The sequence below is a fragment of the Hoplias malabaricus genome, chromosome 5 (assembly GCF_029633855.1).
Source record: "Hoplias malabaricus isolate fHopMal1 chromosome 5, fHopMal1.hap1, whole genome shotgun sequence".
NCBI classification, from domain to species: Eukaryota; Metazoa; Chordata; class Actinopteri; order Characiformes; family Erythrinidae; genus Hoplias; species Hoplias malabaricus.
Window position 1 is genome coordinate 46,408,715 of NC_089804.1, and position 26,996 is coordinate 46,435,710.

Consider the following 26,996-nt stretch of genomic DNA (forward strand, 5'->3'; position numbering starts at 1 on the left):
AGTTTAGCTTGCACACAAACACACAGGCCATCTGCCCCCATGCGTCTAATCAGCTTATCACCACATCCCTCTGGCCCACAGTGGGTGAGTGTGTCAGACTGTGACATACATTGACTGCTGCTGCTTCATTCTCCACTGCTCTCAGTGTCTCTGCTGTGGGACTTACATAAGTGCACCCTCACATTCATCCGCCTCCTCCAACCTTGCCACAAACGTCCCAAATGCCACAACTGTATTTTAACAAATAGTAGTGGAAAGTAATCATTTAATATTAAACATGTTCTGCCACTGGCCAGGTTTCAGAAGTTAATTAAACTGGGGTCCACATGGTGTCCACTTTACTGGAAATAGCTACCTTAGAGTATCACTATACATACACTACATATCAAAATGTTCATCATTTGCTCGTCAAACATAAGGCTGTGGTGACTGTGGAGTTGAACTGTGTGCTCTGAAGTGAACAAGCACAGTTCTGTACCTTTGGGATGAGTGACGTTTTTTATCCAGAAATAATCACCCATGATCAGCACCTGATCTTTCTCATGTTCTCATGGTTGAATGCCATCAAATCATTCCCAGAAGAGTAGTGACACTACTCACTACTCTTTGGGAAAGAGGAACAAGCTTCATATTAAGCCCCTTAATTTCAGAAGAAATGTTGGATTAGATGCTGTTCCCAAACTTTTGATATTATAGTGTGAGCACATAGGTATAGACATACTGACTAAAACTCATAACTGCATAACCTTTACAACAGCACTGGTCAGCTTCCAGACTACAGGACCAATGCTGACCATCTGATTACGTGTTTGCAGGGTTAAAGCCACACTTGGTGTGAGAGTGTTCCAGCACCCACAAAGTTATCCAGCTGAAGGCTGATGAAAAACAAGAAACAAGGGCTGCATTGAGTAAGAATAAAAATCAGTTATAATCTACCAAATGATGGAGCTACAAGGATGATTTATTAAATTTGCATCTATCCATCTATCTGTACATACATATAAAGGTGGTTTGACTAGACTGTTCACAGCTGATCTAAACATACCAGAACTTCAGAGGAGTGTAATAACTCCACTACTACAACTCCCTTCCTCCCTGTTCTTTTCCAACATATCTTCATCACCCTTTTTCCTCTCATGCACCAGTGAAATATTCCTGGATGACGAAACTCATTGGCATGCAAAGAATGACTCCTACTCTTTAATCACTCTCCTGCCGGCCCTTCTCTTGGGTGCATCACTCATACTTCCCTCATCCTCATTGGCTCTTCCATTTCCTCCTCTCATACCTTCTTTGCTCCCGCATGCACACCCCACCTCTCTTTTCCCGCTTTCTCTGTAATTCTCCCAGTGCTTGAGGCAGGACGTAACTCACGCGTGTCCATGGCGACAAGCCCACGCTGTCAAACACAGAAAACTTTGCTGAATCACCACAGCACACAACTAATTTGCTTACCTTCAAAATAAATACAGTATATGATTAAATTTAATATTACAGTTAACACATTCAACACTCCAATATTTCTTCTGAAACTAATGGTATTAATAGTTAGTTAGTCTCCCTTTACTGCAGCTACAGCCTCTACTTTTCTGGGTTGGGTTTACACTAGATGTCTGAACATTTCTAGGGGGATTTGATGGCATTAAGCCATGAGAGTATTAATGAGGTCAGATACTGATGTTGGATGATTAGTTGTTGATCTTTAAATACTTATGAAGGCGCACAATTACTCCAGAGGAAGAAGAAAAAAAAGATCTCCAGACAATTACAGAGCAACACACCAACAAAACACAATGACAGGAAACAGAAAGTAACTAATAGCAAAATATGAATGACTAAGTTTTCATGAGTAAAATGTATATTAGTCACTAAATATACTTGAGCAGAAGTCAATGAGATACAACTTGAAAATTCTTGGGAGTATACAAACCTGTAAACATTGTATTAAAGTACTTGTATGTAAATCCCCACCTCTACTTTGGTTAAGGGGGAAAGATGTTTTTTCACTTAATTATTTGTTAAAGAAAGATTTGTTTTCTTGCAACAAGTAGGTTGGCAGTCTCTCTGACATGTTCAGACAAATGTGTCTGTAATCATTCATGGTCCCAGTCAACCAGACAGACTCTGGTAGGCTAATGACCAGGTCCATTTAGGACACAAATGTATTACATCGCTTATTATATCTATAACCTTCGGGGGTAAGTTGGTTAATCTGAGAATTACATTAAAAACACACCGTGAGACACTGAAACACAGGCCAACAAAGAAGGCAGAATTGAACGTAAGGCCAAATCAGTACAATCAAATCAATGTCCAACGAAGATTCTACAGCACCTGCTTGAGCAGCTCACTGCAGCTGTGCTGGCATAAGGCCTCACCAGCCACTAGCCCTGGCACAGTGAAACCAACACAAGTGCCAGTGAGAAACTCTTTAAACTCATGAAGAGAATCCTTCCAAATCCCCACTCACAGAAAAGCCAGAACAGATGAGCGAGCTCTCCTTCTAACCTCAATGCAGTGGAGGACTTCACTCAGGGAATGCTGGGAATTGATGTCCACATCTGCAGGGATGTCTCTTTCTACAAATTAAATTCCCAAGAGTCAAAGAAAACACTCCTTAAATGAAGGCTGCTGATCAGGGTCATAGGTCACAGGCCTGTAGCTAGCTTTAGCCACCAAAGTTGTGTCTCAATTGGTTTATATCATATATCATCATGTATCTCCAAAACAGTAACTTTACTGGAGAAGGAAAAGCACTCTTAACTTTCAATGGAATCAATGTATTTTATTTAATCTTTTAATTAAATGTGGTTCATTTCTATTGGTCCATACATCATTTAAAGGACAGCTGCTGTGTTTACATGATGTAGTAAACTGAAAATCCACAATGGAGTTTTCTTTGGACAGTGATGATATATAACACATATATTTAATATGTTATGAAACATTATTTTATCCCGCAACCTCATCTTTTACTACAAAGCCCAACATTTAATTCACACATACCACATTCATGTAATTAAGAAATTATGATTGCTAGCATAGCTAACAGGCTAATGATATTTTCCCATGTAGCAGAAAAAAAACAACAAAAAAAAAAAACATCCCACCCTCAAGATTTCACCTCAGAGGGCTTTGCAGAGATTCCTTTTCCCTTAAACTACAATGTCAGATGGTGATTTCCTTAACCTTTTTGAAATTATTTTAGAAAGAGGGTCATAATTTTAACAGCAGATGGTACGCTCATTACATTTTTAATTTTAGCCATATTGTCACTTTAACACGTATTGACAAGGAGGTCTGAATATGAGTGTGAAAAAAGGACAGTTTTTTAGTTGTTGTCAAAAAAAATCTCTCTTTATTGACATCTTTAGAAGACATTTTGCATTAGAAATTCACTGCCTTTGATGTACGTCAAAGCTCTAACAGACTCACTACAGAACCCGACTCTTACTTCATTGTCCACAGAACATGGCTGAGTGTTTATCTTCATGTGTTTTCCACATTAGGTAGTGTTAGCGTGTGTTTATCTCTGCATCTCGGAAGTGTTTCACGGTTACTCCTGACAGCACAGGTGTTACAAAGGTTTGATTTCATGCTCAAAATCAGAGACTTCATGAATTGCTGCTGTGTCTGAACATCAAACTGTCAGAAAACACTTTTAAATAAATTGCAGGTTAAAAAAGCAGCTTAAGTATCCCTCTCTCTTTTCTCGGTCCTCCAAATTCCCACTGCAACATCTACTACCCCTTATTTTCTGTACTTCCTTCAAAATAACATTTCTTCTGCATGGCCTCATCCATCTCTGCAGTAAAGAGATGTTTTCCTCCCCTCAAGAGCTTTGCCCCAAACTGACCCCAGCTCTACCTCTCTCTCACAGGTTCTTCCATTTCCCTACCTCCTGCGTCCATCCTACACATGACGCAACCTCGCTTCCCGATTATATAACCTCCGCAGAGAGAGAGAGAGAGAAAGAGAGAAAATAACACTTTTGCTGCACAAAGTCAACTGAATGCCCTATCAAAACAACAAAATCCCCAGTGAACTCCATTCCTAAATTAGATGCAGAACACACATGTTCACGAGTGCTGGAATGTGCGGTTGGGGGTGGTAACTGTGCTTTTGCTGCAATGGCTTTCCACAAAATATAGCGGCGTATCACCTGTACAGAAATGTGTGCATGCTATCAGAAGCTGTCACATGCTGACATAAAGGTTCAACATTAACGGCCCACCTGCCGTGGTTCAAGAGAAGTGTATAAAGTGTATATGAGGAAGCTCTCGATTTCCTTCACAGTTTCAGAGTTACGCACCTCACTGGCGCCACGTTTCAACAAAACCCTTGTCCCTTTTGACATGTTCAAACACTCAACACAGACAGCTAAGATATGTTCACAGGGAGCAGAGGTCTGTGTGCAAGTGTTCATTGAGTGTATGCATGTTTATGTAACGGCATCAGAGCTGCACAATATACTTTCTGCAAACCATTGCTTTGATATCAGCTTTTAAAATACTGATGCTTTGGAAACCTCTAAGCAAATACTGTTGTCCAACAACACGTAGTCTTCCGGTTTTTGGATGAAATGAGGAATTTGCTTGAACCTACAAGACTCCTCAAAATAATAAAGGCAAGTCTTAAAAAGAATCAGATCAAGGTTTTACCAGTGTTTTTAATATACATTAAAATATACCGCAATATGTAGCAATATCATTGCAATGTGGTGCACTATTCATATTCTGCAGCCCTAGTGTGCATTCTTAGGCTAGACATATACTTGCTTTTGTTGGTGAATGTAACTGTTCACATACTTGCCTATCTGCTACGCTTATAACTGGAGGCTTCCACTAGAGGGCAGACCACAGAAACAAGTGGGTAATTGTGAATTAATTCCTCAATTGTGATGCTGCAACGCTCCCACAGTTTACGTATCGTTAATTTCTGAGGACATGCACAAGCGATGCCCCAGACGGACGCAGACAGCAAACGCAGAGTTAACAACAAATATACCTCTAGCCTTAGCGTCTGGATATTCCATATCCTGGTTGTGGCTTACTAAGCACAGGTCCCTGAGACCCTCCTACCAGCAACTGGTGGACTGTGGCCTTAAAGATCGTTCAACTGCACTTTTTCACCTGGAAGCTCAGCCATTACCTGATTCAAACTGAACAAAACAGGGATGATTCTACTGCTAAACTGTACCTTGCTGGTTATCATTACAAAGCCCTTTCTATTATATCAAAGCCACAGTTCCCATTATTACTACTTTTTATTATAAAGACTAAGTACCTGAACAGCACCATTGCAGCAGATCTACTGCTGTCTTCATCTTCATCATCGTCCTCCATTCAGTCACTCTCACAGCTATTAGCATCTATTCTTTAATTATTGCTTTAAATGACTTCATATAGAAGTCAATGTGCAGAGTCTAAAGCTTACGCCAGTCTACTCTTTCCTTCTCACTTCTTGAGGTAAATTGTCATTACAGCCAAAAGGAAAAAAAAAAAAAAAAAAAAAAAAAAAAAAAAGAACAAAAAAAAAAAAAACAAGAAAACAATCTACAACATAATATTTGCACTGATTTAACACATATGAGATGTATAAGAACCAAAGTCTTTGAACATATTGTAAGGCAAATAAGTTTACTCCGTATGAAACTCAAATATACAGTACAAAAAGTCAGTATCTCCAAGAGTTCCAAAAACATAAATATATTGTATAAAAAAGAAAGAAACAAATAAAGAAAAAAAAAAGAATATTAACACAGGGGTGTTTGACCCAGTCTCTATCCCCTTCATTTCAGTTCTCACTGCTGTTCCACAGAGCACAAGAGAGGGTGCCTACACGTTGGAAACATTTTGCGAGTCCCGTGCCTGCCGGATCCCGTAAAGCCACTTGATGACCCGTGCATTCCTCTCAATGACGGAGATTCCATAAGGAACGCGCTCGCTGGGCCTATGGGGTGCGTTGTCTTCGTCATCTTCATCCTCCTCTTCCCTTCTCCCTTCTTCTCCACACTCCGAGCTGGGTGTGCTGACGCTGCGGAGTTTGGAGATGGAGACAATATCGGAGGCAGCGCGGGCGAATCGCTCCACTCCACCCAGGTCCTCCAGCTCCTCTGGGTCCAGGCCGCAGTAGTTAAAAAAGCGCTCCATATCAGCGGTGGCACGCGACAGTCGGTCACTCAGATCTGACTTGGAGCGATGCAGGGACGGGTGTTTGCGACCCGAGCCCCGCGAACTGGCCGAAGAGAGACGGGTGAAGGCGGGCGAAGCCGGAGGTGGGACACCCGAGCGAAGGAGCAAGGGGCTGGATGGCAGGCAGGGTGAGGGAGAGCGGGCTGGGAGTGAAAGAGGCTTAGAAGATGGAGGAAGCGGGGGTGGTACCTGTGGCTGGGCGACCTGGGGCTGTGCAGTCTGTCTGGGCTTGGTCTGGGGCTTCAGGTGAATCCTCTGGGGTTTCCTGACCTCTGCTTGTGGCCGTACATCCACCCGCCGGACTGTCACAGAGTTGGGGCTGTTGTAGGCACTCTGTGCAGGGAGCCGAGGAACTCTGGCCGGGATGGGGGGAGGTCGGCAGCTAGGCTTCAGAAGCACAGGGCAAGGAGGCTGGATGTGGTTGTTGAGTGCAGAGGAAGTGCAGGAGTTGACAGAATCTGAGGTTGAGAGAACTTGTCCTTTAAAGGTGAAACCTTGCTGAGGCTCTGTTGCTGAGTGTCCACTCCCCATGCTCTTGCCTCCAGATGATGGTGATGAGGACATGGGCGAGGGAGAAGAAGGGGCAGGAGATGAGGGTTGGGGTCCGTCTGTGACGTTAATGAGGTTGTTAAGGATTTCCAGGTTGAGCGGTGGGCCCCGGCGAGTGCTCGGTCCTGGGCTTCCTCCATTGTCCCCAGAATCCGAGGGCCTGCGAGGAACCTTGCGTGCTGGCGGGGTGTTGATCCTGCACTGCAGCATCATGCTCGGGGACAGCAGAGGCTTGCGGATAATTGGTGGCTTGACAGGTTCCTGCCTAGTTAGCGCTACCTGCTGGCTCTTCACGTACTTGGCCTTATCAGCTTCCAGGCGCTCCACGGCACTCAGCTTCCGTGCCCCGGGCTCAGGAACCCTGCGGAAATAGTCTGGACCCTTGTTGAGAATGCGGAAAGGCATGGCCGAGGTAAAAGGTCCCCCTGCCAGACGTCCGTGCGAGGGACGGAGGGTCTCCACGGGCATGATTGGTTTGGTTAGTAACTGTGGAGGTGGGATAAATTCAAAAAGTGTGAATCCGAGGCTAATCGTCAGTTCCCCTTTGAGATCCAAACGTCCAGATCCTTAGAAAAAAACTTTTGTACTCACTCTTGCTTTCTTTTTCTAGTTGCAATGTCTTTTAAACTCCTCACCCACCCCACTGGGCCCCCTTTAACTTTACAAACCAGCTGAACGCTCCTGCTGCTCTTTCTTCTTCTTTTTGTTTTTTTTTGTTCAGGTCCTTGTCTTTTATCCACACTCCTCCTGGCTCTGCTCACTGAATGGAGACTTCTGCGAAGGGGTCACCAGAGGTTGCATTCCACATCAGTCCAACTGAGTGACCCACCAGGACAAGGGCAGTCTGTAAAGTCAGTGCTGAAGCTCTGCTCTTTCACGGCTCTCCCGCTAGCGAAATAACACAGTAAAGCTCCGAAAAACACAGCAAGTCTTCTATGTCTTCTCTTCTCCCATACACAGGCAGTGTCCCACACACTCCTCAAAGGATGGTAATCCTGTAGTCCTTCTCCTTCAGCAGCAGGGCTCTGAAAAGAAGAGAGGGACAGAGAGTAAGAAAAGAGGACAGGAGAAAGGAGAAGTAACTCCTCTCTGTTCCTCAGCCCCACACAACACTGTAGAGCAAATGGGGCAGACACTTGGTTTTAATGCGCTGTCTGGCTCCTCCTACTACACTCTCAGAGCCTCCAGATGCCGTTTCTCCTAGCAGCCAATCAGAGGAGAGGAAGGGGCACAGAGCACGAGATAGGAGAAAGGAGGAGAGACTGAATAGAGCCCTGATTGGCTGACACTAGAGGCTCCGACCAATTGTACCCTTCCCCCCACTCACAACAAACACGCCTACTGAATTTTCATTCAAATGATATTCTTTGAAAGACAACAAAAAAGAAATAGAGAGCAAAGAGGGAACAGCTGCAATCTTTTGTGTTCAGAGGCATCAAACACAACAGGCCTTTTTTTGGGCTGGAAAACAGTGAAAACTCCTTCACATGTGCAGTATTCTTGAGTAAATAAAAGAGCTGAGAGCACTGTCTATACACAGCATGTTACAGACAGATTATCATGTTTTATACGCTGGCCCCAGAGGCTGGATCTAAGCCATGGCTCATTTAAATCCTACTGAAAAACGCTCATGAGATGCACCTCAGCTAGACCCAGACAGGCCCTGGACTACAAACAGACTTGCTGCTGCTGAGGAATACATCACAGGAGATGCTCTGAGACTTCTTCCGTGTCCTCATCATCATAATATTCAAGCCCATATTTTTAATTAAACTTTTTATAGCCTAACTGTGACTCTGAAAGCATGTCCCCATTACACCCCCCCACTCAACCCTCTAATAAGATAAAGCAAATTCAATAGAAAGAGACAAATTTTCAAACCGAGCAAAGATGCACGGTCTAAAACCCTAAATACAGCCTCAGGCTTTAATTACTGGATCAAACGCAACAGTCTCGGAACAGAGACAGAAAGAAAAGTGTCCTGAATAAACATGGGGCATGTACTGGGTGATTTAATGGCCATAATGATGCACAACAGATACTTAAGCCTATTCAAATGGCCTGTGGGGGCAAATGACCTTGTGACTGGAGCACTAGAAGAAACAGAGGAACACTTTCACAGCAAATGTCATTTTAACTCCTAAATAGAAGCATATATATACCAGTAAACATATACAATATTCTCTCAGACAGTTCAAATGACACTGTTGAGTACGTTTATCTGAGTCGTTAATTTTAGTAAATGTATAGAATATGGTATTAGCGCACACGGGACTTCTATGACTGCTGTTACAGCCTTAAAGCAATGTATACACATAGTTATAACAAAACCAAATCCAGGTTAAATGCTGTGCTGCAATTAAAGTCACATACAGACACAAATGTTCAGCTGCTTCTAAGTGGCTGGGCTTTAAATAGAAGTCACAGTTGCCTGGGATCCAGCCAGGGAAGAAATGTGGAGAGGGATCAAACCCAAACAGGTCATTTGTCACTCCAATCCACAGGAACCCAGCCCCCTGTGCCCTTTACCAGGCACCCACATATCCATTCACTGTCTCAGGGTCAGTGTCATGGAGGAAATACACAGCCTGCTTGTATAGGCAGAAGGCAGAGCTCCAGGATAGATCTGTTTTGTAATCATAAATATGCAATCACGTGGAAACTCACCAATCTGTTTTTTTACAGACGCAAAACTAAACTACTAAACCAACATAGAGCTAACGTTCAAACTAATATAGGGTAGGTACCATTTAAGCTGCCAAAACAGCTCTGATCTGTCAACACATGGACCCTATAAGACATTCAAAAGGTGTCATGTGGTATCTGGCAGCAAGATGTTAGCAGGAGATCCTTATGCTTACACATTTTCCCTGCTTCCAATACATCAACTTCAAAATCTGACTGGAATCCTCTTGTCTAATATATCCCATGCCTTGACAGGTGCCAGTGTAATGATAATAATCAATAACATTCTTTACATCTCTCAGTGGTTTTAAAGTTGTGGCTGCTTGGAATTTGAGCTTGTTATTGAGTATGTGTTATTCACCAGTCTGTGGTTTACAGTTGCACAACTCTGTTGGGCTATTTCCCAGCTCGGATTGTCTCAATCATTCACTTTTTAATAGCAACACTTCTTAAAATGTGGGGAAATTTAGACATCACCACCCGTCTGCCTACTCATCTCATGTCCCAGATTTTGCAATATGTACCTTAGTCACTGCTTCAAAGCTCAGAGAGGCATGGCACAGGTAAGTCACAACATAATGAGCCAGACAAGTGCGCACACACACACAGTAGAATGTGCTGGGCGGAAGTGAACCATGACGTCAGGCCAACTTTGGCCATGATCAGAAGTGTGAACTGATCCAGATAACACAAGGGCTTCAGCACCGTGCCATCTGGGCAGAACACGGAGGACATGAGGAGAAGAAGCAACACACAGACACACATAAACAGCATAGATAAAAGCTGATTTAAGTGACGTTTGTCTCAATTTATTTTACTAATATTACATTTAAAATGTGGACCATAATCTACATAATAGAAAATGGTTTACAATGCCCTTTTCAGAATTGTGTCCATTGACAAATCTTTCTAGTGGTGCCAACACACTCATATTTTAGAGGTCTCACCTTTATTCTTGACTATTTCATTAAATAAACTCATTAAATTAAATGTGTGTCCATCTAAAAGACATAGCTGTTTTATTCAGTTCATGAACTAGCCTGTTACATTGTCTTGTTCATGAACTGATTTAAACAGCTAGGTTTTTAGATGGACATTTGGGGTTTGTTTTGTTTTTGTGCACTATAATGGTACAATATATAGTGTTCACTCACTGTAGCTGTATTTAGGAAATGCTTTATGGGTAAATCTGGACTAGGAAAATTTGACGCTACTTGCATTAATGCCTAAAACCACCATTAAATGTAGTTAGAGACTGTGGTTTAACCCCAGCTGTCTACAGCTACAGAGAGAGAGAGAGAAAAAAAAGAGAATGAGTTAGAAAGTGAGGTAAAGAGAGAGAGAGAAAGAGATAGTGTGAGTTAGTCAGAGTATATACCAGCACTCAAATTCCAACTGTGAGAAACTACATTCTGTAATTACAGGGGAATTTTGTGACTTGAAGCAATTTGGTGCTTTTACAGTATCTATCAATTACAGCCTTAAGCAAGTCAGACACACATAAGAAGGCAGCAGAAAAGAAACATAACCAATCAAATAAAAGCTTTTTTCCCCATTTCTTTTTCTGAGCTCTGGCTGGTTGTTTTTGCAATTCACAGAAAAATTCCTGGAGATAGCTGCCTAAATGATGAGGAGTAAAAATAAAACGTCTCTGGTCAGCAGAAGCTAGGCGTGGGCCTCTGATGAGAGGTTCCTAGAGGTAAAAGAGCACAAGAGGTTGTTTTGAAGTGGGGGTACAGACATTCAACTCTAGTTTTTCTGTACCCAGAAATCTCTCTCACTGACCACTGACCTCTCCCTGTTTGGCTCTGGACAACATACCTTACACCCCCCACCCCCAAACCATGAGAGATAAAACACATCCAGGACAGGTCACCGCTGCAGCGTAGTACATACACTTTTATATTTTACATTTCTAGTAGTAATGAAAATATTTTGGAAAAAAAGCAACCTTGGGGAAAAAAAAAACATGCTGATGAGGCTTTCTAATAAATGCTAGAGCAATGTGGGGGAGATGAGGAACGTGTAAATTAAACTCAGGTGGAGTCTGTGCCTGCCCTGCAGGAGCGAGATAATGGGACTTCACATGCAAACAAACTTTAAAAAGGTCATCTCTCTCTGTAAGTCCCAGCACTGCCAAAATCAGCGATAAGAAATGTCTGTGATAAGATCACCATCTACACACAATTCACCTTCGGGCCTTCATTTGACACGAAGGAGCACAGGATCATCTGTTATCTAGCAGCACTGTGAGGCCAATGAGCTAATCTATGACTTCAGGTGTAAACCATCTGTTGGTTTAGAAGTTGGAGAAAAGGCAGTGTGAAAGAGGTGGATTTGTGGAATTAATTGTTATTTCCAGTACTGGGGCCAAATTTCCCTGTCCTAAATTACTTGTTTCTATCATGTATCATTCAGTAGTTGAGGTATAAACATAGACATTGGTGCTTGATTAAGAACAGCACATTGTATACTAACTTGTATACAACCAGGATCAGCTCAGATTATTTACAGTAGTGTTAGCAACCACCACTTGAGTTTGTCGACAGAGAGTTTCACAAACCAATTTGAATGACTTTAGATGTCATTGTCTGTCTGTGTTTCTACTTCAAAAATTCACATTTAAAAGAGAAGCAAACATCGCTTTAAAGTAGCTTATATGTAACTCTGCACCTTCGCCTTCATTTAGTATGTGTGGATCTATGAATATGCAATTACTCACCACTTCTATCTCCACTTACCCCTCGCCCACTTGTCAGCAGCTCAAAGCCCTGCCCTGCAAAACTGGCGGAATTGGTTTCTTAAGTTTATGATGTGAGAAACCCTGGCTGTCTGAATTCATCCATTTGAAACACTATATATTTAAAATGTTCAACCAAGTAGTTGATTGTTACTAACATGTTAACAAGGTTATAAAAATGTTAAAAATGTATAAATATATAAATAATTTAAAAACCCTTGATTTGTTTTAACTGGAGGTGATGCGGTTTAAAAATATATCTTATTAAAGTGTAAAAGAAAGAAGGCAGTGAATAGGTGGCACCATACTGGATCATTGCTCTGTGGGAATAAATGTATTCCCACAATTTTGACTTCTACACATATTTCTGGAACCATGTAATAAAGCAAAAACAATGTGGCCGCTGACTACAATGGTCATACAATAGTATCCAAAAAAGAAAAAGAAAAAAAAAAATTGGCTGACTCACTATAACACCACCTCCTGTTTATCACCTCCACACATTTTGTCATTCCCAGGAAATCAAGGCCTTGTATGTGTAACCTCTGGAAGAAAGTTCTGACCTTAGCATTAAGCCCAGTCAAAATGTGTCTGCCTCATTCAGAGCTAGTCATACATTCTGCACTGTGGTGTCCTTCTGCTGCAAAGGTGGCTGCAAAGTTTCCAGACCCACAGTGCCACAAGAACTAATCCAGAAAGACTCCAGCAGACAACCTGATGAACTTTCTCATGGGCTCAGTCTTGTTCTTCTGCAGTGCTTTATCAGTGAAAGGGGTGTGGTGCAAAGACCCCCAAACGGCCCTATTCTCACATTCAAATATTTAGCACAGAACAATACAGCTGCTCCTTCCACCCACAGCAGGACAAAGTCAACTCTGAGCATGGAGCCATTATAGCGTCAAAGAGTTGTTATAGGGCAACCCCCCTCGCCCGGCAGCCCACACCCCACAGCCTCAGCAAAGCCCAACCCCACACTGACTGTCTGCGTCTACGCCTCCAGGACATTCTTAGTATTCATCGCTCCATTCATAATTACACCCACTACATGCGTCCTGCCATGAAAAAGAGCAAACATTAATCTCTCAGTGTGCAAAGCAAGGACACCAGCATCAATTGTTTGTGTATTAGAGCAACACAATATATCACTGCTAATCATTATCATGACACGGCCTTCAAATTTTTTATATTGCAGAAGTCTGCTGTATGCAAACGAGCTTCTAACCAATGACTGACTAAATATCTTTACTGTTTGCATTTATGTGTATGCTCAATCAATTAATTTGGTCTAAAACACATGTAAAATAATACAGTAAAAAAAAATAATGATGCACAATGTCATATCAGTAAGAGCAGGGATTTTTAAAAAACATGTCAGCACTGATATTTCAAATATCAAATGATATATTTATACAGCTTACTGCTTTTCTGCATAAGGATAATCCATGCAGAATTTTAGTTTCTCATTTTTATAAATTTGTATTTATCTGTATTTGACATGTACATGAAATCTGTATTTTATATGCAATAGCTAAAATCCACCTGTTATATGAATAATTCAACGGTATTAAGTTTTTCTGTCCATTTCACGCAGGCTGAATGTGCACACATTTCTAATAAGCCACTATTGCAAACACATTCTTACAAAAAATCGAGGACCATTTTCAATTGTTACTAAACATTATGCATGAAACTCTGATATATAAATAGAGGGAGTGTGAGTTCATGTGTCATGACTTGATTTTATTAAGTAAATCAAATAAGAGCAGGTGGTTCTGATGACCCCATGGCCTAAACAAGACACCATTTCGTAGACAAACTACCCTTGACAGGCATTCGTCCATATCAGTGCGGGAAAAACACATTACTCAGAAGCTTCACCTAAGGCCACAACAAAAGAACCCAAAATCCACATTTTCAATGAGTAATAAGACCATGATGAGTTTGCGTTCTTCTCCTGACTGTGCGGATATGAGCCAGCCCAAAACCCAGAAAGCTTCCCACAGCCTGGCCCAGTGCTCTGCAGCCAAACATTCTTCTCATGTCTTCCATTCTCTCCTATCACACACTGTAAAGCCCTCTGTTTAAGTGTTAAAGATAAGTCAACTGAATAAGGGTCTATGGGGCCAAATCCACCAGGGTCTCATTCTTCATTGGTGTAGTGACATAACCTAAAGGCTAACAAGAGAGGACAGTTCAATTCAAAGAGATGGATCAGACTTGAATAATACATTAGAGAGCTGTTTGTGAGTTAGCAATTCCTCAGGATCATGATCTATTTATTAGTGGTCTATTCATGGTAGGTCACTAGGGGCGTCTGAGGTCAGTCTGAATATAAACTAAAAGTAGTTTAACTATGAGTCCATTCTTTATCCCCTTAGCAGCACTCTCAGACCACTGCCATTAGGGGAAAAATGAGAACATCTGCAGCAAATTATTGATCAAGCAAGACAGCAGACAAATGGTCTACGCCGTCTATCCATTATAATCACCTTGCCATCTCTCTCAAGCTCTGTATAACACCAGTCAGTCATGGGAAAATGTTGAATAGACAGGGAACAGTAGAGACATACAAAGACATAATTACATCCTGAGTATTGGATCATCAAAAAAACAAGTGCTCACATGAATGTACACACACTTACGAACATAATGACACATGACTAGCTCTAGTCAGAGTATAATCAAAGAGCTATGGTGATGTTGCAAACCTCCCAACAGCCTCACTAAAATATCTACAGAACCTGCCAGTTGCTTGTACCCATTTCCAGCACCATTACCACAATCATGCTCCTATAGTCTTACTGAACAGGAGCAACTGTTCACAAACAATACTTCTAGTGTTCAGGTCTATACTTCATCATACCAGCAACAATGAAAAATCACTAACATGGATAATACAAACATTCAAAAATGACCTGCCCAAACCAGCTATTACTGGTGTTTAATCATCATCCAGTGACTGACCCTGGAATGTCAGCCTGAGTAAGTTTCTGACAAGGAACTTCTCAGAGACTAATGCCCTAGTGATAGAGAGGGTTTCTGTTTGTTTTCCTGTCCACGTGAGCTGAAGAATGTAAAAAAAAAATGAAAAAAGAAAAGAAAAGCCTCTCTCCTGACACTGGACACTGTTGACACTGATCTGTGACAACACTGATGGCCATAAAATATGTGCAAAACAACTCTAAAAGTGATAAGCCTAATCTAAAAAATGAAAGCCTCCATTGCCAACCTGCATGCTAAACTGTTATAACCAATGGCTAAGATAGGAAAATTCCAAGGGCAGATTACAGCCAAGGACAGAGGGCTTTTGTCACTTCTCATTTAGAGTACTGTGTAATGAGCAATAGCTTAAGCCCGCTCATCAAATGGTAATGAACCCTTCAGTGATCCTGCATAGACACTCATTAACATTCTGGGCATGACACTGATCTGTGAGGTAACTATGTGCTCTAGTCTAAATGACAACAGATCTTTTAAAACTAACACAAAGGAGTTTCTTTTTCTACCACTAACAAAACAAAGTTCATGGAGAAAAAGAAAACTTTCCGTTAAAAAGGTAGCAGTTTTATCTTAGAGCTGACTGCTTTAAATGAACACAGTTTTCAGACAAAAATCTGGCATAGCAATCTTGTGAAGCAACTTACCAAAAGAGGTGTAAAGAACCAACTTCTGAGCCAAAAAAGAAAGCTGTAAACGAGTGCAGACGTCTCGTTGAAGGAGATGCTGGTGGAGAAAGTAGCACTCTCCTGAAGAGGCACAGCGTATGTGAGAGAGTCTGTGTGTGTGAGAGAGCCAACAACTCAAATACTCCTCCCCTCGCTCCTGGCTCCACCCAGTCTGTCCAATCAGCACAGCAGACAGGAAGAACAACACTTCCTAGTAAGCACATGACAAAAAGGTTGCATTAATAGACAATAAAGTGTGTCAATATGTCTTAAATCTTGTGCCTATTCTTCTATTCTACTACTGATATCCTGTAGGCTCCCATATTTGTTTTTGGGTTAGTCTAAGTAATCATTTCCCAAAACACCTCTTAATACTTGTTTCCAGCTCTTCCAGCACCTCCACCTATTTCCACCCCTGTGTCACAGTTCAGGAAGTGATATAACAGCTTGGGTCTGCATCATCAAAGAGCCGAGGTTGAAGAATTATAGAAACAAAACACCAGCAGTGTTGCTATAAGGATGTCCTGTCATTAGGCCTGCTGGTTTCTCTGAGGAACTACCTGAACAGGACTGAGGGGTGTTCTTTTTTTATTCTTAGAAAAACCTCAATACTCATAAGGAATATCATACAACAAGGCTGTCCATCTTAGTGTTACAGAATGCCAAGCCTGACACTACTTTGAAGTCAGACATGTTAGAGCAACAGAAGAAGAGTGAAAGGATGGTAACTTGTAATGTTAAGTTATAAAATTCTGAATAAATGGCAGTTTTTTTTACACACAGCTGCAATCTAGAAATTAATTGTACTCTTCACTCTGGGTCATTAAATAGTGTTCACTTTTTTGCACCTAGACCTAGTTCACTGAAAGTACTTAGTACAAATGTAGCCAACTGCTAAATTAGAGATTAACACAAGTATATGCTTCATTATATGCAGCATTTGTCAAAACAAGAAACAGTTAGGAGGCCATTTTTATACTTGATTCAAAACAATTTCAAATCCTTTATATATGGACCCCATTTTCAGTACACTTGAAGCATTTAATAAAATGCAATTAAAAATAAGAATATGTGAAAATATGCGCAATATGTGTATCTCTAAAATGTGTGCTTCCACATTAATCGAAACCTCTCACACATGCAAGTCACTCATGCCATGGTCACTGATGTACCCCTAGGGTTGCAAAATTCTGTGAATTTTTAAAGTTGGGAAATTTACTATGGGAATTAACAGGAATTAATGGGAATAAAATGGGAATATTCTAAGCTAAAGGTGAGAAAAAATGAATTAATACTTATTAAATATTTATTTGCACATGGAGGATACAGAAGTTCAGGACGAAGCAAAAATGCAGAACATGCAGAAGCCAGACTTGAGAAGTTTGTGGGAAAATACTTTTATTTGATTTGATGTTAAATTTGATCTTTTTTTTAATAAGAAGGAAGGCAGCTTTGTTTTACATTTTGAATGGCATTTTTGAGGGGGTGGGTGGTGGTGGTCGGGCATTAATTCTTTTGCTTGCTTTTTTGATTTTTCAATGAAATAATTAAGAATTTTTAAAGTTCTGCTTGCAACTATGTGTCATAGTTATTATTTGTATTATTATGCCTTCCTGTATGCCATAAATTCCCAAAGTTCCCAAAATTTCCATGGAAAGTTTACATTTTGGAATATTTCCAAAGTTCCAGAGCTAAAGTTCCAATGGAAATTTACTGATATTTTATTGGACATTTTCCACCCCTTTGCAACCCTACCCCATACTACTGCATCCATTCATTTTTCATGAAACCTATCAAAAATATGGAATGTGTTTATGCACCATCAGAGATGAACCTGGGCCCATCTAAGACTTCCTACCTGTGTCAGTTTCTGGATGCATTTTTTGATGCAGTGGCAAGACTATTAAGTGACAACAGTCTTTTTAAGTACTCCCAAGCCCATGTGGTTTTATTTATCACTGTAACATGATTAATGCAGTGCCATCTGAGGGCTTGAAGGTCATGCTCATTCAACACTGGTGTGCAGCCTTTCCCTACAGGGATTGGTAATTTTCTAGATATCTTGATGACGATGATGATAAATCTAACGTCTTTTCAATCTTGCCTTAAATCATTTTCTGTTTGAACTATTTGACAATTCTCTCAAGATGTTTGGCATACATTTTTAAAAAACTACCAGAGCCTGTGGGTGAAGTGTGGAAACTCATCAAATGTATCAACTTGTTTGGTTTGTATAAAAAATGACTAAACAACAAACTATTTTATACAACTTTCATAGGAGGTTGGCAACCTTCCAGTTATAATATTGGATTACTTGATTACTCCTACATAATAAACAATGACAGCCTTACTAAGGATTATAGGTTCAAATACTATAGCACTGAGCTCAGTGGTACAATGGGTCCATCCAAAACCACTGTTGAGTGCAGGTGGTTATCATTTAATGCTCTTTTCTGACATAGAGCTTTTCAAACATAGGCTACGCTTTCAGTGCCAGGGGCCCATACCTGAGCAACACAATAAGCAACAATTCTACAGAACTGATACCATTAACTGCAGTGACAGATCCCTATGGAAACGGCTGTAATTCTGTCCACACTGAGGCTACTGGACCCGGGGCTTTCTGCTTCCACCTGTAGCATGAGCCAGAGAACAGAAAAAAAGTATAGAGCATTCCTAAGATGCCAAATAGCAATAGCAAGCTGTAAAGAAGAAGAATGAAATCTCTACAGGAATAGGCTATAAGATGAAATGTCTTAGAGTAAAATCAACACATCACATAAAAGCATAGTGAAAAATACTGCAGGACACCAGCTTTACAAGATCTGAGTTTTCTATAGTTCAGTGTATAGTTTCTGCTTACATAAAAGCAGGATTTTATCTAAAGTTTGTATGCAGTATGTACACCTGGAATTGTGAGAGTTCACAAATCAAATTTGTGCAGTCGGATTTCTTGAGAGTATGAGAGTATTTCAGACCACTTTATACATCCTCACGTATTAACAACAAAAGAACAGGCTCAAAAAGATGGTCAAATATTATGACCTGCGTATCCGAAACTTAATTAATTAGAAATACAATACAATCACTTCACTAAGTTTTGACCTAGGTCAATACATGTTTCAAATTAATAGTGTTAAGCAAAGGCAAAAAGCCATAGTTAAATACAATGTACAGAAGGATTTAATATATTTCACCTGTAATGCCCCCATAAATAGAAAATTATATTAAAAAAAACCCTCACTTTCCAAAATATTCCTCAGCATATTGAATACAATTACACATTTCCATGACAGATGTCTCCAAATGCCCAAAATGACAGAGAGCGCAGTCTTAATACAGTTATATTTACCAAGGCTTTATACTTCATAGTTAAGCATTATATTAACACTGAGATATAAAACACAATTTGTTTTAAGGATTTTTTCCCCTTCATTTACAGAGTCAGTGTCTCAGTGAAATGAATGAACGAAACTCACCTAAAGTAAAGGAGAACGCAAATGAAAACGTAAGACCAAAACACGTTTTATTCAAGGGCTACAGACTCACTTAGGTGTAACTCAAGTGCAAACTTTCTCTCAAACCAGGAGGTTAAGCTTCACTGACCCCTGAACTACCACCTCCTAGACTCCTAGAGTCCAGGCTGTAATTTCATCTCTCCACAAGCTGCTGAGAAGTTCACAGTTCTGATGCTAACACCATAGAGGTAGTCCTGCTGCAAGAATACTCGTCTGTCTCTGCCAGCTGCCCTCAGACCCAGCAGCAGTGAGCTGCCCTGCCATCCATCTGAGTCATTCAGGAGTGGCAGGCTCTTTGAATGAGGGGATTACAGCAGAAATTTTGTAGGTGCAGGATTACCTCTGGATCCCATCTTTCATATGGAAGATCATAGGTCTTGCTTTAGGCTCTGACAACACACACACACGTAAGTTCTGGCTGCTCACCAGCCTTGCTTCACACATGGACCTCTCAGTTTACAACTCAGATTCCACACAGACATGACCAAACAGGCTTTCACACGTCTAAATCAGCACCCACACACCCAGTTTCTCTGTGCAGGCACATGAGCCTGCAAATATAAACATGCTGGCTCATATGCACACAGTATACACTAAGAGTGAATCACACTAATATGAGTATTAATAGATGACTCACTTATACTGACAAGTTACAGCATTGGGATTGACAGCTATTAGGTGTGCACAATATAAATTGGGCAAGAATGAAACTGGACATTTGTAAAATGTTTATTAAAAGTGTAAAATAATTACAACAACTAACCAGAATTATTTGTATTTCGGTTTCTGCAGTTATTCAAATCAAATTCAATTGTTTTATTTGCTCATACTTCACTGTATAGGTTTTCTTATTTTAAATAAATGCATTTGGCTATAGACATAAAAGTGGAAACAAGCTTCATCAAAATGCATTTATTGCTTTCAGCAATTAAAATAATTTATAAATTAATAAATAAATAAAATGCATAATGTCCCCAAGAAATGAAACAGTCAGTTGCCTACACAGGCCATTTAGAAAAACTGTTTCCTTGTTGTCCTTTAGAAAACTGTTGAGGAAGTAAGTTTTTCAATGGAAACAAACAAGAACAACAAGAAAACACAATACAAACATTAAACGGTTTTCTTAAGAAAAGCCTACCACACCATCAGGTGTTTTAAACAGGAAATAGAATCAAATTACTTTTGCTACATGACATTCGTGATGCACTTTTTTTACCTCTCATAACACATAGACTCGAATGCAGTGTAGGCCTGTTGTGTGCCAATATATAAGCAAGGTAAGGCAAACACATTCAGGTCTAAATCTACAATTTAAAGTGAAATAAGTATGTTTTAAGCAGAGATTAATTGTTCTGCTGATGTAAATTATCAACACAAATTAAATATCAATGTTTACAAGCAAATGTCTTTAAAATTTAGAGCATAATTTAGCACATTTATTGAGATTTTCATTAAATAAAAAACAAAAGTATAAGCAGCCCATCATAAACTCAGTAAACACAGGCATTTCTTGTATTTTATACTGACAAACTATAGTATCATGACAGCTGTATTAAAAGCTAATCTTTTGCAGAGAAGCACATGCTGTCAGTAGATCTGTCCTATAAATGTTCATGGTTTGTATTACTTAAAACTAAACAGAATGGTTAACCAATCTGCTTGGTAAATTACTGAATATTACTGGGGTCAATCAAAATGTGAAGGAGGAAATACTGATGATAAGAAGGATAATAGAGATGGATATGCAGTAAAATATATTTGTTTATAAATACAAAAATGCTTTCCTGAAAGCTATAAACTGTTAACTTAATTAAAAGCAAGTTCATTTCACATCCTGCAATGTATGCCCACTCAAACAAATCCTCAATAAAGGAAATAGAGCAACCATCTTTAAATAACCATTTACTTCACAGGGCTTTTTAAACAATGTATAATAGTTGGTTTCATCTGCTGCTTTCTCTTGAACGTTCTTTGGTTATAATGTGTGCAAAACAGAATTGTAGGCAACCAAAGACTGTGAAGTACATTTCAGAAGCATCCTTGAAAATTCAGAATGAAGGCTGCATTTCTTGGCTGTATTTGAAGGATCCTTGTGTTTGGATGCGACCGTTGATGACACAGCAGTCTAGAAATGCAGCCTCTCTGGATCAGGGTCTAATTTAGAGACCACATATGTTCCAACAATAACACAAGATCAGTTTTTTAGGCTATTTAATGTGCTAATATAGTCTAATAATCTAATATAATTAAAAATCTAACATAATTACATTCGTGTAAAGTTAAATACAATTTGATCAACAAAGCCAAATATGAATCATCTTAATTCTTCTGTGACACTATAACCAGTGTACTAATATATTTAATAATTTTAACTGGGGTAAGAGACAAACAGGAAAGTTTCTGTTGAGATTCAGCAGCCTGCACGTTAGCTAGGGTTAGGGTTACACACACACACACACACACACAAAAAGGTCAACAGTTTCAACCTATGCCAGCTAAATGAGTACACAAATGAATGCATGGGGAAAGGGTCAGTGTGATTACAGTCACAGTGCTTTGGCTACAACAGATATGCTTGGACTTGCTAATATAAAAGAAGAAAGGCCTTCATGATCAGCCAGGTAATAACAGAGTGGAAAGGGCTGCTGGGATTTGGCTGTTTATCTTGGGAGGAGGACCTAGTCAGAAAAGAGGCATCCTGCTCACATTCCACAAATCCTGTCAAAGAAACCTCAAGGCTGCAGCCAGCACACAGTATGAGTGTGTGACATATAAAGGAAAGAATTGTGTGGTTAGCAGCCTATATGTTCCATGACTAAAAAAAGGTTCCCTGTGGCAGCTTCTGCAAAACCTGTGTGGTAGGAACAAGTAGAGTCAGCAACTGTATGAAGTAATTAAATGATATACGTCTGAGCCATGTCATACTGAACAGTAGCATTTAAGTGAGCAACGTGTGCAGGGCTGTGAAGAAGACAACACATCCTGTTATCACCAAGAGGCAATTTTCTGTGCATCCTTCAGAATTCACATCACATCTCTTCACCCTCTCAGCAGACGACAGTACACACCATTGCTCTTGGATTGAAGGCAAAATAATCCTATGCGATCTGGCCTGATAGCAAAATGACATCAGAACCGTTTACAGCTTGAAATAAATGCTGCCACACATTTGCAAATTATACAAAGCACTGAAACGGCTGAGAACAGAAGTTGGTGAGGTGGGAGGACACCTTTTTATAAAGGTGTTTTTCACAGAGCTATAACAGCCTACACACTAAAGCATTCCTCAGAAATTTGCTGCTGGTTTGAGCTTCTCTCTGATGGTGTGTAGGCAGTGAATTGCAAAGACTGGTTTCATGTGTTTTGTTGGAAGATACGTGTAAACTCACACTCACTCAGGATGGTTATGTGAGGGAAACTCATCCCAAACATAACTGCGGAATTAAAAGTTTTCCATATACCAAAACCATAACAAAGGACTGAATGAATCCCTTACAAGAAGGCATTCTTTCTAACTGTGTTGTTTAGGGACAGGCAAGGTGTCAATAGATCACAACACTAATCACAACACTGCATTTCCAGAGCAGTTATCACCATCTTTTGTGTTTGATTGGACCACATTCATGAAAAATTGTAGACACAAGCTTGCATATTAAAAAATGGCTTACAAATGCAAAAGGTGGATGCTGTTTTACACCCGTGACAGACAGTACACATCCTTTCCACACTCCTGGTAATAACATCTGACTGAAAAATGAACACAATTTGCTGTGTTTTCTTTCTCTGTATACAGCACAGCCTGTAGACTTCAACTATTCTGCTCTAGCACCACAACAGTTGGATTTAATATTTAAATACTGTATGGGAAAATGAGATCCAATCTGTATCTATCTGCAGAAGCTACATTTGAAAGGACAAGTGCAAACATGCTGTGTTTGATTGGATGATGTTCCAATCACACTTGGCATTGATATGCATGTACATTTACATTTATGGAATTTGTCAGACAATTCCATCAAGAGAGACTTACAAGTTTAATCTTGTTACAGACATATGGCTAACCACCTTCAAATTCAATGAGGGAGGCCTTTAACATTGTTGAGAATGCATCAGTACACGTTTTAGCATTCACATTAAAATGTCATTTGGTTAAAGGATTGCTTTAATCAGCTTGATCATCACAGCATTTCACCCGCTCATTTGTTTTTAAGTATCATCAACAACCCATGTGATATAGACTATTGGTGTATATACAAAAATAAGGACTCATGTGACATCCTTGTCAAACAAGTAGGCCTGTCAAGATCCTAACATTTTTCAGGTGATTAATAATAATTATGATTAACAACACAGTTTTTATTGTATGCAACTACAGGCCTAGAGTGGTCTGGTTGAGTAGCTATCTTGCGTCCTAGCAGACTAATAATAAGTAGTGCCCAAATGACAACAGAAATTGTGTTGTTTTTGTAATTTATGATGATATTCATATACTATTCTCATGTCATCCACCCCTAGCTGCAGTCAAACAGGGAGGTAAGTTTAGGAAGTAAGATGAATGTGGGTGTATTTATGCATTACAAACAAGAACATGTCCAGAAGGGTTTTTAAAAGAGAGAGAGGCTAAACTATAATCATGGGCTCCCCATGGGTGTTTATGTGCTGAGTCTGTACATTTGGTCCTAGCTAAAATACCCTGAGGAAACCCAAGCTGTAATGTAGCGAGGCGGCCTCTATCAGACACCACAAACAACAGTCATTTGAGACACAAAGAAAAGTGATGTCATGAAGAGTCTCTGAATAGAATTAGGATGTTTTCGGTTAATGGAACAGCAGAAGATCCGACATTTCACAAGATAGTGATATCGCTGGAGACTTTTCTCCAAAACAGTGACATCAGCAACAGCATCTATCTGCACAAGGCAAAGTCATCACCATGGTCATCTCTTTAGGCCCTGCTACAGAACGAGCAAAAGAATGAGACACAGAGAGATAAGAGTGTGACTAAAGGTCTGCTTTCGAAAGGCCTTCTCAGATAAAGTGAAATCACTGGAATATTCTAATGGATACTGAGTAACAGTAAAGTTATTGAAAAAAAAACTTTTTTTCACAGCTGTGATGGCTCAACATTTAAGTAAAGGCTGCATACATTGTGGAAACTGCCAAACAAAACACTAACAAGCTTGCCCTCTGAACACACACAAACCCTGCCTTTGAAGCAGCGGAATTCCCTTTGCAGCACACATGCTAAATATTTACTTCACCTTTTCTCGTCAAGTCCAAAACGTTGTGCCTTTCACAAAAAAAGCAGGTTAGAGGTTATACAATAGGCTAAAGATATTCTAAGCAAAAATGATCAAATTTCAGTTTTTTCATACTCAGAAATATCTTTTAACATCACAAATTAAGCAAGGGTACAATTGATTTCTTTACCCATCATTAAACAGGGTAAAAACATGTTTTTTGTTAGGTTATATTTCTAAACATTTAGGCTAAATACACTATATGATTAACTTTAAAGCATTTAATAATTATATAATCAGATAACCCAACAAAACAACCCTGTCCTGAAGGTATAGTCATTCTTGAACAACTCAAACTCAACCCAGCTTCAGTCCTGCAGAAACTAGTTTACACATCTAAAAGGCTTGTTTCCAATCTAAGGGTTAATCAGCTTAGAACTGCTTTGACTTGGTGTTGCCATTCAATACACAGGCTGCAATGCCACATCAAGACACCTAATAATATTAAACAATGAAGTCTGAGGAAGTGCCAGTCAGTTTGCTGTATTCAAAAAGCTACTTAGGGTTTTATCCAGGGCAACGAGGTCACAGTGATAGGAGAACAACACTCAACCAGATTATCTACCAAGTGAAAATGAAACAAAAACATTGTTGAATATAATCCCTTTTCACTACAAGCTGTTTGGTCTGGGTGGCAAAGCTTAATTCAAAGAGCACTGTGTATCACTGTTGAAATGGTGGGAAGTCTGTTGATAGCCTTAATTAAAATGGTTTAAATGGAAAGCAAAAACACACAGCCTGCGTACAGACCTCAACATTCACAACTGTCTCTGCAACAAAGACACGGGAGTATATTTGTGCCAATACCCAAAATGCAAGTCACATAATACAGCTATCTTTGCATATACAAGTTCATAAACCTGTACCCAAGTCAGGCTGAAGTAAAAATTTTGCATCTGCAAGTTTATTGATTATCTGAATGTGTGGTTTTGGTTGTCACTGGTTAGTTTATGAGCATGAAAGAGGAAAACCAAAAGGAAGTTCTCATGCCCTCTAGGGCAGTTTTCCTCATTAGTGAGGAAGACCGGAAGCAAGACGATTTCGTAAATGTAGAGCAACAAATCATTAACAGATGTGGTGTTAAGATGCATTTATCTCCAGGTCCCTGTTTTTAGCATGCCGTTTTAAAATTTTGTGACTATGCTAGCTTATGCTATGATTTTTAATATAATGTCATATCCAGTTACTTTAAAAAGCCAGTAAAATATTCTTGTTCTAAATCCAGTTGCTATAAAAGGTTCTACAAATGTCACAACAAATTTAGTTTGTTTCATTATTGATCAACTAAGACTTTCTTATTTAATATAGAGTCTGGTTTATGAACTTGAGAGGAAAACAAAGAGATAAATACAGGAAGTTATCATGCCCTCAAGGCCAGTGTTCCTCATTAGAGAGGAAGAACACTAGGAATTTGTTCCTCACTACACAGTTTATTTCAATGTAGAGTGATAAAACATATTTAGAAATATCAATGATGAGATGCATTTACCTGGTCACAGTTTGTAGATTGTTTCTATGTTGTATGCCGTTTGATTTGGGTGATAGGACAAATTATATAATCAGGTTTCTTAATGTTTGGGGTGCAACTAACAAATGGTAAAAGCAGAGCTGCTCAAAGCTGGCGGTGAGGACCTTTTGTATTATTAACAAAATATAGTATCATTATATAAAGAACACTGAAACATACCTCTTTTGTATATTTTTTGTATTTTTGGCCCATGGTTCACTACAATCATTACACTCTGGCCCCTGGGCTACAGAATGTTACTGTCTTAACATTTATTGCTTGCCTTATAAAACTATTTACTTATTTGATGGAAAAAGATGCATCTTCTACATGAAACACACTTTGTATTGCATAATTTATATTTAGGTATATATATATTCTATTTTGCAAATAAACATTCTCTGCACGTTCAAATGTGGAGAAATGTGTTCTTTGTAGAGGACTTTGCTACACTTTAATGTAACTAACAAAATCATCAGGGCATTCGACCACGAGCGCCCACACTTTGCATACGACTGTGCGTCTCAGGAGCTAACATTCAGCAGTGAGAGTAAAGGGTAAACATTTTTAGGATATTTTTGACCAGAAGTCTAACAGCAAAGTAAGACAGGAACCCAGGTAAAGAGATGTGCACTGAACAGAAATGTAGCTGACGCCACTCTGTTGCTGAACACTGAGAGAACGGGAGAAAAGTAAATAAATGAAATATAAACTTGGACACACTCACCTGGGCAACACTGCAATGGGTATAAGAACTTCAGCACTAAATATGTGTACTGAAATACACACACATATGTCTGATATTGGCGATAATATTTTCTTTAATAATCCCACCGGC

The 26,996-nt window shown here is 39.7% G+C and overlaps 1 protein-coding gene across 1 annotated transcript; it reads right to left on the bottom strand.

Annotated features, from left to right (window-relative positions):
• Positions 1-5,633: 5,633 nt before the first annotated feature.
• Positions 5,634-26,996, bottom strand: wu:fa11c10 (protein FAM110A). Its single transcript, XM_066672509.1, has 3 exons — positions 26,886-26,996; positions 15,813-16,044; positions 5,634-7,768 (listed from the first exon to the last, which is right to left on the bottom strand). The coding sequence occupies exon 3, from the start codon at positions 7,209-7,211 to the stop codon at positions 5,838-5,840; it is 1,374 nt and encodes a 457-aa protein (XP_066528606.1). The 5' UTR covers positions 7,212-7,768; positions 15,813-16,044; positions 26,886-26,996; the 3' UTR covers positions 5,634-5,837.

What these genes read in the sequence shown, in the direction of transcription:
- wu:fa11c10 (XM_066672509.1), bottom strand. Translation starts at nt 7,211, where the DNA reads ATGCCCGTGGAGACCCTCCGTCCCTCGCACGGACGTCTGGCAGGGGGA.